The sequence below is a fragment of the Pteropus alecto genome, unplaced genomic scaffold (assembly GCF_000325575.1).
Source record: "Pteropus alecto unplaced genomic scaffold, ASM32557v1 scaffold150, whole genome shotgun sequence".
NCBI lineage: Eukaryota > Metazoa > Chordata > Mammalia > Chiroptera > Pteropodidae > Pteropus > Pteropus alecto.
Genome location: NW_006429686.1, coordinates 629142 through 642950, shown reverse-complemented (window position 1 = coordinate 642950; position 13809 = coordinate 629142). Strand labels below are relative to the sequence as shown.

The 13809-nt window shown below is 34.1% G+C and overlaps 1 protein-coding gene across 1 annotated transcript in view; it reads left to right on the top strand.

Moving 5' to 3' along the window:
* Positions 1–13809, top strand: part of NRK (Nik related kinase) — a 154658-nt gene that overhangs the window by 126556 nt on the left and 14293 nt on the right. The window contains exons 18-23 of the mRNA XM_006904025.1: positions 6–85; positions 1121–1485; positions 3560–3884; positions 6514–6682; positions 7138–7293; positions 9198–9341. Coding sequence (XP_006904087.1) covers positions 6–85; positions 1121–1485; positions 3560–3884; positions 6514–6682; positions 7138–7293; positions 9198–9341 — 1239 coding nt within the window. The remainder of the gene's footprint in view (positions 1–5; positions 86–1120; positions 1486–3559; positions 3885–6513; positions 6683–7137; positions 7294–9197; positions 9342–13809) is intronic.

Here is a 13809-nt window from a genome sequence, read left to right as displayed (position 1 = left end):
GGAAGAGAGTCCCGTGATTGGGAGGAGGTCCCAGTCATCACCACCATATTCTACTATTGATCAGAATTTGCTGCTTGATGTTCATGTATGTTTCCACCCTAACTCCTAATACATTTATGTCTGCTCTTTTTCATTTTCAATTTCATTTGATTTACGTATTTTTATCTTTCCTTGAGGGAAAGGTTAAAGTGTTTAATTTTTAAATTAATCTTTTATAGGTAGATTTCAATGGCTATGTGATTATGCAGAATATGAAATCTAAAAATTAAATTTGCAATAAAAAACATTTCATTGATCATAAAATATCTTATTTTTACATTCTTGTGTCAGAACACAAGAGAGGAGTAATAAAAAGCTACTTGTAGAAGATAATCTCAAATTAAGGAGTAGAATCTAGATGCTCCATTTTTGTCTAATATAATTTCTTGGATGATGAGGCAATGCATAAAAATAAAAAAATTAATTAAAAATAAAATACCCTCTAACTGCATTAATAAAAGTCTTCAAATTATTTTTGTAGTGTGCTTTTAGATTATTTTATTTTACTTTTGTAATTACCCCTACCCTACCATATACACATCCCTTTCAGTTTGCCTAAGGGTTGCTTACATGACACATAGCATATTTGAAGGTGAATTTATATTAATATGCTTTTTATAAGTGTGCAAGTTACTTTAAAACAACCTACGTTATATAAAACAACCTATGTTGTGTAAAGCTAAGAAATTTCCACATCGATTTTAAGAGCTATATATTAATCCCAGTGTCAGAGGCTAAAAGGAAAGGAAAAAGTGACTATATTTCTATAGAGCATCAAATCATCTGTTCTACTCTCCAGCACCAAAACCAAATGTTTATTCCTCAGAAAACAAGTAGGAGTAATAAAAAAAAAAAAGTGAGTAAATTTTTTCCCTTGTGATCCATAAAGGCCATGAATGATCACAGCCTGAAGATTGGGTTTTTCCATCTCATCCTCACAAAAATGTTGGCTTTATCAACTGAGAGAGCATCTTCATTTCAATTGAAAATATATTTTAAAATATCATCAGCTTGGAAACTTCCAATCTAGAAGAAAATAAAAGGCTACTAGAGATAACATTAATCTTTCTCGTGCACACAGGTTCCAGATGGATTTAAAGTAGGAAAAATATCACCCCCTGTTTACTTGACAAATGAATGGGTAGGCTACAATGCACTCTCTGAAATCTTCCGGAATGATTGGTTAACTCCTGCACCTGTCATTCATCCACCTGAAGAAAATGATGATTATGTTAAAGTCTATGATGCTGGTGCTGTTACTGATGGTGATGATGATGATTCTAATGATGCATATGAAGATACCTACTACCATGACAATGGCAATGATGTCTTGGATATTCAGGTTGTTCAGGCTAATGATGTTGGTAAAGACCATGATGATGATGGCAATGATGAAGCTGTTGATGACAAAGACAGTAATCATGATGATGCTTCTAGCTGGCCAAGGTTGGTTTTTCTGGGTTACTTGCACTATTCATGTTTTATAACTTTAAAACTATTTGCATCTTTGGTTTACTTTAAAAATTTATTACTAAGAGGGTGAATGAATTGTACTTGCAGATTGGTAAATGTTTAACTTTCAATAATAGATTTAAAATTATTTTAATGCAAAACAATTTTGCATTTTCATGTACTGTGCTTTATTAGCATTCAAGTATTTGTTAGGTTCTTTAGCAGAAATTGCCTGGATGTTTCTTTTTTTATTAAAAAAATATTGAGGTGACATTGATTAACAAAGTCAAATAAGTTTCAAATGTACAATTCACATATATATTGCATTGTGTGTTCACCACTCAAAGTTAGATATCTTTTCGTCACCAAATATTTGACCCCTTTTATGCCTATCTACCTCCCTTCTCCCCTCCTTCCCTCTGGTAATCACTAATCCACTGTTCATGTCCTGTTTGTTTGTCATGCTTATTTTTTGCTTTCAGTTTTATATCCCACATATGAGGAAAATCATATGGTTTTCAACCTTTTCTGTTTGACTTATTCCCCTTAGCGTGATTATCTCAAGATATATTCATATTGTCTCAAATGACAGTATTCCATCTTTTCTTATGGCTGAGTAATATTCCATTGTATGTATATAGCATATCTTCTTTCTCTTAACATTAATACTGCTGAATCATCCTACCCTGTAAAACGACAATGAGTATGAGAAATAGGGTGACAAATTTAGTAGTGTGCTACTTAAAAACTGTAAGAGGAAGCCCTAGTATTTGTGAGCAAAATCTCTAAATTTGCTAGAAAAAAATGACCTCAAACTTGACTTTCACTTGATATCTTTAAGCTGCAACTTACTAACATGGAGTTATTTTGGAATTTGGAATTCTGAAAGCTGCTGTAACTAAATTCAGTACTCATTTGAATTTATCTTCTTATAGAGTAGCTGCCCAAAATGATTATACTTAGTGAAGTAGTGTTTTTGACATGCCATCAATTGTTTGCTATACACACACACATATACACACATACACACACATACATATATATATAGTGATGTATGATATGTGTGTGTGTGTATATATATATAATATATATATTGTGTGTATATATATATATATGGTATGGTATCTGCTGTGTGTGTGTGTATGTAGTTCCTTGCTTCTGCTCTAAACAGCCCGTGTGTTCATATTTACATATAGTTATGGTTTGTATTTAAACTGCTTTCAAAGATTAGTTACTATAACATATTTTTACATTTTTAGAAAAATAATTAACAGTGGGAGAATTGTTTGCTTTATAATGTCAAAATCCATATATTGTTTTGTTAATATTTAAGTGATATTGGGAAGATATACATGACGGAATACGGACCATTTAACATTTTTTTTTTATTTTTTGCCAACTAAAAAGTCTACTAGGAATTCCGTTGCCAAATTATAATAAGTATATGTTTATAATGTCTCTTATGCAAAAGATCGCTGAGACAATTGATAAACTTCATGTTCTTAGCAGCTAATAAAATTACTGTCTTAGCTTAACGAGATCTATTTTACTGAACTTCCTGGTGGTAGTAGAACAATCAATGGGATACTGTAGCAAAACAATCATTGCACTTGTTAGAAAATCAAAGCACATGCTAACAGCATACATTAGATATATTGTAAGAAGAACTATTCAAATATGTTGTGATTGAGCCAAGAATAGGAGCTTGATCATTCATGTGGCTGTGAAGTTGCTAATGCATGAAATGTTTTATTATTTAAGAAAAAAAAAATATTCTTGCTACCAACCTGTGTTCCTAATAAAGGATTCAAGTTCTCTTCCATCTTCCATTCAAATACAGTCAGAGAATTGATGGTGGCTATGGTGTTAATTCAACATTTAATATTGAAAGGACATAGTGGCATTTTTCTTGTCTATATCATACCAGTGATGTTCACATAGAGCAAACATGTGCATAGAGATAGTATATATGTATAAGGCACATCCTAATTCTGTTTAATTTGCTGGCTTTCAAATGTGATTTTATTGCATGGCTCTCAACCAGCCATTAACTGGATCTTGTTATTAGGCCACACTATTGCAAAGGAGGAAGCTGGAAGCAAAATGTTAGATGTGGAAGTGATGAAGGAGAAGAAACCTGCAGCAGCAATGGAAGCCAGAGAGCCAGGAGAAGCCATGGAGGATATGCAGCCAGCGGTGGCAATACTGCTATTGGAGACTATGAAGGACATAAAGCCAATATAGAAAGCAGAAGAGGCAAGGCAGGTAGAAGAGTCAGTGGAACCAATGAAGAGAGTGAAGCCCTTGAACTCAATGAAGGAGAAAATTGCTCAGAGAGAGATGGTCCAGGATTAGAGATACCAGCATCCCAGGACTTTGAACATCAACATGAGGTAATGCACCCTTTGAAAAGGAGAATGAATTCCGCTTCTTGTGAATGTGTTTCTTCATGTGATATGTCATGTTTCCAACCATCCTACATATATTTTAAATTTTTATCCCAAAGCTTTAAACATTTTTATGTATAGCTGTAGATAGATCTTTACTTCTAATTTGGATGGTTCCTATTTACTTTGAGGGACAAAAACATCTTTGTTTGCCTTTATTATTCAAATCACATGTTTGGGATAGCGTCTCTTAACACAAATATATTGTTTCTAAGAAATTTTTATTGTGTTAACATATACATAACATAATATTTTTCCATTTTTAGGTGTACAATTCAATGGATAAGTACATTCACAATTTCGTACAACCATTACTACTATTTATTTTTAGAACATTTTTAGGGTCCCAAACAATTAAGCAATTAACTCTCTGTGATCTCTCCCCCCAATACCTAGTAACCTCTATTCTATTTTTTTTTCTGGGCACCTTATATAAACAGAATCATACAGTATTTGTCCTTTTCTATCTGGCTTATTTCACTTAGCATAATATTTTCAAAATTCATCCATGTTGTAGCAGGTGTCAGAATTTCCTTCTATTTTAAGACTGAATAATATTCCATTGTATGAATACATCATATTTTGTTTATCCATTCATTTGATCATGGACACGGGTTATTTTCACCTTTTTACTGTCATGGATAATGCTGCTGTGAACATTGGTATACGAGTATCTGTTGTTGGAGTTCCTGTTTTGAATTCTTTGGGCTATATATCTAGCAGTAGAATTGGTAGATGTGGAATTGCTGGAGTAGAATTGCTAGATTCTATTTTAATTTTTAAAAGGAACTGTTAACACATACAATTAAAACCTAAGTAAAAAACTGTGTCTAGATAATGATTTTGTCATTCACAAAAGGTTTACTGACTTTATAAATCAGTATTTAAATACTCAAATAGCTTCACAGACGCTAGATCAATAGGAATTATCACAGAGATTTTTTAGAACACTAATGCTTGATAAATGGGGAGTACTTAGATATCTGCAAACATAGATAAGATTTCAGACAGGAAAGGATCATGCCAATCTACTTTCTCATCCTGTCATCCTATTATACAAACTGACTTAGAAGGTGCCATGCTCTTTCATGAATTAGGGCCCTTGTGTAAGCTGTTTACTCTGTCAGTAAGGCTGCCCCCTTACCTGTTCTCTGCTTGGTGAACTAGTCATCCTTCATGATCCAACTCATATATCACCTTTGACTTTCTCAGACAGAATTATACACCCCTTCCTCTGTGCTTGCAATAATCTTGCCCATAGTTTCATTTTAGTGCTTATGACATTGAAATTTGTTTTTTTTACTTGCTTTTCTGTCATGCTAGATTGTAAACTCTTAAAATGCAGGAACAACATTTAATCCATTCTTGATTAAGTTTTCTTACCCACTCACCCAACCCCCATGTCCAGCCTAGGGCTTGGTCTATGATAGGCACACAATAATTATGGAAGAAATCAATGAAGGAAGAAAACAAAAAAAAAGGAAGGAAGGAAACTCTCTAGATGGATTCCAATGGAAAAACAGTATCAGTGGAAAAATATGTCTGTCTCTGTCTGTCTATCTACCTGTACCTACCTACCTCCCTATCTTAAAGACATTAAAACAGTTCTCACAGCATCCCTGGATATCTCCAGTTATCTTAAGGAATGTTTTTGACATTTACAGAGTGAATGGATCTTCCTTTCTTTTTTAATTTAAAAAGGTCATGTTTGCCATACAACACTTTTGTGGTTGGAAAAGTCATAAAAACAAGTCTTTAAAAGAGTAGCACAACTCTCTCAATGCCAAGAATCCCTGTTTAAATGCACAAAAATGCTTATCAACAGACAGGCTTACCAAAAACAGTTGTTATGTTTTTCCATAGGATATAGCACATTCCACACAAAATCTGTCACATTTTGTGGCTTTTATCCTTGAGTTTCTTCTCCATAAGTTAATGGAAGCTGGCTACATTCTTAGAGAAGTATGTTCACACTCTTTGAGTTTGTATTGGTTGATTTTCATTCATTAGCTTTGCCATTTCAAAAGTGGAACTGATTCCCCCACATTGGTGCTTTTAATTTTTTCAAATGGTTGTTGGGTATAGTACAGCTGAATATAAGCTTTGGAATCAGTTTGACTTCAAACTCTGATCCCCTTACTTATCTCTATGACCTTGAATGTATTATTTAACTTTGATAAGCTTTAGTTTTTGTTTCGTTTTTTTTGTTTTGTTTTGTTTTGTTTTTAATAAATGAAGTGGAGATAATTATTTCGAGATTGTTGTAAGGATTCACAATTATTTGTAAATAAGATACCTAGCAGAGTAAAAATCCCACAAATTTTTGGTCCCAAAATTGTATAGCTAAAGACATCAAGCTCCTTGAATTTCTCCTCAGACATCAATTGTCTCAGTATAGGTTATTTCTCTCTCTTCTGATAACATTGCTGGGTTCATCTGGTAAATGTGGATTTTATAAGGATGCAGAATTATAGATGTTACAAATTTTGCATTCTATTTTTCAAATGACCATTGGGCATATTATATTTCTCTCACTGTTAATCTAATAAGTAAAAATCAATTTTCTATCTTTTAGGAGCCGGTTGGTAGAAGTGAGGCTTCAAATGCACCCGCAGCACATAATGATGGGAATGACAGTATTAACATATCAGAAGCATCAATAGAATCAGGTTTTTCTGCCAGCCACACTTCTCCTTCCAACGTTTCTGGGAGGGCTACAAATGCTGACTTTGCCAGTGCCATCTGTAAGTGTGTTTAATATAATCTCCAAATGCTGCAATTTGTTCACATATTAAATCCGGCGTTTGACCACTGGTTCATGAGCTGAAAAGAATCAAATCATTCTGATATTCAGTTGCCATAAATCCAGATGATGTATGTTTTAAGAATCTACTCTTCACTGAGTCTTAATGGCACCTAAATTTGAACTACAATTTGAGAAATTGAGTTCCTCGTCTGCATATTTTTTGCAATCTAATCATAGTAGCTCAAAATACATTCATATTCAGAAATGAATTTTAACCATCATGATTTTTGTTATCTGATGATTTAGGAGTTACAGAAATGATACCTCCAGTAAAAAATAAAATACAATAAAGGAAAAGAAACTTTTCTAGGCTGTGGCTCATTTGTGGAAACACTCAAGCTCATATGTTGCATACACTAGTAATTTCTCTAAATATCTTCCTCTTCTTCACAGTATATGCGGGATTAGTGGAAGTAACTGAGAAATCACCTAAAAAGCCCTCTGAAGTCAACGTTAACCCACTATATGTCTCTCCTGTATGTAAAAAACCACTAATCCACATGTATGAAAAGGAATTCGCTTCTGAGATATGCTGTGGTTCTTTGTGGGGTGAGTTTGGTTTCTTAAAACTGAGTTGTTGTTCTTTTAAATAACATATTTATTTTATCTACATGGAAAAGTTGTGAAAAATCATAGATATGAAACATTTGTTTGCTATTACCAAATCATTACTAAGCAAATAAAAACAATGTATTTACTTGTATAGTAGTTAATTTGATCCTTTTTGATTATTTATTTTCACTGAATGAAGTTTGATGTTTGAATTGGTGATTTCTCCCCTTTATATTCTATTTTTCTTTTTAACATGAATAAACAGGACTAGAATATAAAATTGGACTAGGTTAAGATTTTTTGAAAATTTGAGCTTAGTATTTTTAATTTAAGGAAATGTATATCGCATAATACCTAATGAGATATTACAAGAAAGATTTCTAGATGTTCTTGTTTTAAAATAATCTTGAAGATTTGTAGAGAAATTTTCTTCTATAATGTCTTAACTTGGATAGACTTTTAAAATAATTTGTTTCAGATATAACCATATCGGCCATGCTGAGGTAACATTTTACCTCAAGTCAGTCTGTGTCATAAATGAAACAGAATAAATGAACACAAGGAGGGGAGAAATTCAAAGTAAATGCCAACCTCTGACTTGCAATTTCATAGATTTTACTTAATGTATAATTTAACAAGGGACAGAATTGCAAATTAAAAATAGAGTAGTGTAAGAACACCTTTCTGTTTACTAGATGGGATGCTTCCTGATTTGTGAATCTTTGAGTAAAGTCAATTAAATCTTTAAAAAATATAACAATGTACCAGACATTATAGTTATACAGATTAAACAATTTGGGGAAAAAACACGTCATCCTCAAAGTTCTCCTAATGTAATGTGTCAGATTACAAGAAAGCCAAGTTTAATTCATTATCATATCAGTCTGGCAGCTACCCAGTTTATGTCCAGTAACTCATTTTTAAAATTTATGAAAAATTCTTTAAAAAATAAAAGATTACAGTCAAAATTGACTGCACTTTCTTCTTCCTCTCTGCTTCCCCTGCGGGAGGAAGATGCAGTTCTTAAACCTGCCCCTGGCCCTTACTTAGGGAACTGGTAAAGGACACAATGGGCAAATGAAGGCAGAGACTCTTGCCTTTACTCCTTATACCCTTGGAGCACAAACAGTCTCCAAGTAGAAGACACTGAAGTACTCTTTCTTACATGACTTTGCTGATTTTCTCCTGTGTCTTAGGATATGGGGGGAAATTCCCACAGTGGCTTGAAGGGTATTCTAACTTTAGTTGGATCTTTTATTTCAGTCCTGTCATTCAGTACTATCAAATATAAGCACTGTCTCTTAAAACAGTGCTTATATTTGAGTGAATAGAGCCAGCAAACAAATAACAGAGTGTAGAAATGTAAATGCATAAAAGTAGGAATTAATTTTATAAGCATTTAGCAATGCAAGTTTTTAAATATATGCATGAACACAGAATCAATTTTAAATCAGTTTACATATAATTATTTTTAAAGCATTAAACCCTCTAGTTATAGTTAGGAATGAGAAATCAACTGAATTGAAGTCTTTGTATATGCTAGACATCCTCAATGTTTAATGGTAACTTTCAAAAAGGTTGATTTATTTTTTATAAAGTTTGGGATACTACTAAAGTGTGCTGATATATACATAAAGTTCTATTTATGATATGGCACACAAGACACCAGCCAGTAGAATATTGTCAGGAGGTTACTATCTTCTACATTTTTTATGTATTTCAATAAAATTTGTTCTGTTGGTAGAGATTCCATTGTTATACAGAATGAGGTTACTGTTAGCCTAAAGTAAGTCACTTTTACATAAATCAGAACACTGGTATAGCAAAAATACTAATATAAATTCAATTATAAAAAATATAACCTGAGCTAATATAGCACTTTTCTTTTTATATATGAACAGGAGTGAATTTGCTGTTGGGAACTCGATCTAATCTATATCTGATGGACAGAAGCGGAAAGGCAGATATTACTAAACTTATAAAGCGAAGACCATTCCGTCAGATTCAAGTTGTAGAGCCACTCAATTTGCTGATTACCATTTCCGGTTTGTTTAAGAACTAAAATTAGCTGAGTAATTATGCAGATTAATTAGGTTGCAAACTGGGCTAAGGACATTATCAGGTGAAAATGTTCATAGGAAATCACTTTAAATATAACAATTAATTGGGACACCAGACTTTCCAACTTGTATTTTCTTATCTATTTATAATTTAAACTAACTTCTGACTCTCCATTGGTATCTGGATATTTGATCGTAATACACCTAACCTAGGTCAATGATAAGAAAAACCATGCCATCTGCATTCTTTCAGGTTTTTTTTGAGTAGTCACCTATTACTTCACAACTCAAATTACACACACCTGTGTACACACTACCATGCTAACATTTACCATATTTCTTTCTTGTGATATATTTGAAGCAATAAAGAATTAAGTGAATAATAAGTGTATAAAAATGAGACTGTGTTGCCCTGGCACAACCTTATCACAAGGACCTACAGATGGGATTAGTAACAAGAATGGATCACCGTAAGGCCTCTCCAGTCTTTCCATATAGTAGTTGAATTTCTTAGCTTTCATCAGTCAGAACCTGAACCTTTGAATATGAGAGAGCAAGTAAATGGATGTTAGTAATGACAATGATTGCTAAACAGTACTTGGTATCAGGGAAACACTAGCATTAAAGCTGACTATAAGTAAAAGATGACTGATAAAAGGATAGAAAAAGTAAAAAAAAAAAATGGATTGAATGTAGAATAAAATGACGCTAATTACAGTCATCTATATATGTTTACATACATGTCTGTCTATACCTAATAGCCATATTGCACATTAATTAATGATTATGTATATTCATGAATTTGATTAACTTCCTTTGTTTTAATTAGAGGAGAAAAATCCTCTATAGATATGCTAAAACTTCATGATTTTTTATCATGTTTTATGGTCATTCGTTTATCATTGCTTGAGGTACACGGAAGCAATATTTAGCTTTTGAAAATATCTGGTTGGCTGGATAACAGATTTCTTTGCTTTTTATCCAGCTTTCTTTAACCGAAATGTGCCCATTTTAATACTTAAGTTTCTCTCAAATTTGGATTATTTTTTTCATCAAATAGTACTGAGAACATCAGTGCAGAAAGAAGCCTAATTATTTAGAGCACAAATTTATTTACCATTTAAGAATAGAATGGCAATAGATATAGATATATGAATTCTAATGCTGCTTCAAAAATTTTCATGTAAAATATATTTAAGATTTATCACATAAGTAAGAAACATAAATCTTGGATTTCGTGGGCATAGAAATCTTGTAATCATAAACCCTAAAAATGAATATAAGTCACTATATAGAAAAAGAAATGTGTATTGTTAAAGTTCTGATTTTCCTGAAGGAATTGTACATATTTGCTGAGATTTACAATTAGAAATTTAACATTAAAAATAAATTTGGTTGAATAGGTTAGGGAAAATGACGTAGATGATAGAGGCTTTCTTCATCCTTGTTGTGACAGAAACACAGAGCAAACAGCAAGCAAAGCCTCCTGGGATCTAGATGAACAGAAGCACTAAAACTAGGGAGAGAAATAAGAAATCACCCTTCAATGGTTGAAAGTAAGAGGGGGCGAAGACACGAGGCCGCCTGGTCTCCAGCGGCTGAATAGGACAGAGGCTGTGGCAGCTGCAGCCAGCAGCTGCAGACACCTCTTAAAGGTGCCGTGTCTGCAAGCGGACTTTCTCGGTGACGGACTTGCTAGCTCTGAGTACCAGCGCCAAGTTGGCTGCTCTGGGTGGGGCACCAAGGACTTAGAGAGGGACGCTCAGTTGTCGGAGCAAGGGCCGGAGATGAGGCTCTCTCCCAGACATAAGTGCTGGTGGTATCTGTTGTTCCTCTATTGAGTCCTCCCCACTCCCAGCGTACAGACTCAGTGCCACTATAGCTGAGACATCTTCAAACTCGATAACAGAGATCACTCCAGCCAGAGGATTCCCTGAAACTCCACCTCCCCCAACTTGCAGCCCCACCCAAGTCACATCCAGGTGGGTCCTTGGAGAGTCAGGCGCTCCTTGCTGAGTAGCGCCAAGACTCACACTAGTGGCAGTTGGCCTCAGTTTCTGATGCGGTTTCTTGAGGCAACTATAAGCACAACATCTGTGGATTGCTTGCTGAATCTTAACAGGTGGCCCTGGAGGGGTACAGGCTGGGGCTAAACTTGGCCTGGAGCTGAACCCCTCTCAGGACTGTACCACTAGACACCTACTCCACAAAGCCACACTAATAAGACCAAGAAACCTAAGAGCTTTGCTGAGTATATAGAAACAGACACAGAAAGGCAGCCAAAATAGAAAGATAAAGAAGCAGAAACCATATGAGAACAGAACAGAGATCCAAGAATAATGGAGTCAAGCAATCTAACAGATGCAGAGTGCAAAACACTGGTTATAAAGATGTTCAGTGAACTTAGGGGAAGAGTAGATGAACTCAGTGAGAACTTTAACAAAGAGATAAAAACCATAAAAAATGAACAAATTAGGGGAAGTGTAGATGAACTCAGTGAGAACTTTAACAAATAGATAAAAGAACATAAAAATGGAAATGGAAATTATAAAAGGGAACCAGTCAGAAATACAGAACTTATCTGAGATGAAGAGTATATTAGAGGGAATCAACAGAGTAGTTGAAGAGGATCAAACCACCAATATAGGGGATGGGGAAGCCAATGACACTCAATCAGAATGGCAAAGAAAGAATCCAAGACTATAATAATAATTTAAGGAGCCTAAGAGACACAATTAACTGTAAAAATACCTGTGTCATAGAGTACCTGAAGGAAAATAAGAAGTTGAAGAGCTATTTGAAGAAATAATGATGGAAAACTTCCCTAACCTGGTGAAGGAAATAGACATAAAACCCCAGGAAGCTCAGAGTCTCATAAACCAAGATCCCAAAATGGCCGACACCAAGACACATCATAAGTAAAATGCCAAAAGTTAAATTCAAAGAGTGAATCTTAAAAGCAGCAAGAGAAAAGCAGTTAGTTACCTACGAGGGAGCACCTATAAGACTGGCAGCTGGTTTCTCAAAAGAAACTGCAGGACAGAAGGGCTTAGCACAAAATATTCCAAGTGGTGAAAATCAAGAATCTACAACCAAGAATACATCCTCCAGCAAAGCTATCAGTTAAAGTCAAAGGACACATAAAGAGCTTCCCAGACAAAAATAAGCTAAAGGTATTCATCAATACCAAGCCAGTATTACAGGAAATGTTGAAAAGACTTCGTTAAGAAGAAAAAACATATATCAAAAACAGGAATGAAGAATGGTAATAACTACATTCCTCTCAACAAGTACCTCAAGTGGAAAAGAATTAAGTGCTCCAACCAAAGGATAGAGTGGATGAATGGATAAGAAAACAAGACCCCTACATGTGCTGCCTCCAAGAGACTCACTTCAGATTAAAAGACAGACACACAGAGACTAAAAGGAAGGGGATGGAAAAAAATATTGCTTTGATGGACCTAGAGGGTATTGTCCTGAATGAAATAAGTCAGATAGAGAAAGACAAATATCACATGATTTCACATGCATGTGGAACCTAAACAAAATCAACAACAACAACAAAAACGGATATAACCTCATAGATACAGAGAATATTTCGAGGGCTACTAGAAGAGAGGGAGTTGAGGGGATGATGAAAAAGGGCAAAGGAATTAAGAAGTGCAAATCGATAGTTGCAAAATGGACATGAAAATGTAAAGTATACCATAAGGAAAATAGTTAACAATGTTGTAATATGTAAGGGGGTGTTTTAGTGGGGTGATCACTTTGTGAGTTATATAGGTCTCTAATCACTATGCTGTACAACTGAAACTAATATACTATTGTATGCCAACTATAATTGAGAACAGCTAATTGAATTGTGCAATGTAAATAAGATCAACTAATTGTCTATTATATTTCAATGAAGCCGGGAAAAAAAGTTATTTAAAAAATAAACCATTAACTGAAAGAAAAAAAATAAATTGGGTTGAGAAAAAATTATTAAACTCTTCAATTATTTTGAAAGTATGCTGAAATGAAAGAGCACAGAGAGATCCATCCCAGTGTCCCTGAATTCCTAACAGTCAATATATTAGTCATTATATTAGTCATACATACACACTACTAGGGACAGCTTCTGGATCTCTGAATCCTAGAAGGGTCATAACTTAGATAAAAGCCAAGGTCCAAATGAATGAATGTTAATTCTGTTGCCTGCTCAGTGGAAGTCTTTAAGCTGTCCCAAAGAAGTATTTTCTATTCATTTCAGACAGTTGCATAGGTAGCTGGGACACTTTGTCTTCTTTAAGTGAGAAACTTTGCCATCACATTTCCAAACTCTAAAGAGAAGACTCTGATGCAGTGCAGTTTTTTAAGATTGCTTTTTACTTTAATGAAAACATTTGGTTAAAGTGGCAAAATACCTTTACTCTTTTGTTCTTCTAATATGTGAAAAAAATAGAGTGACTTG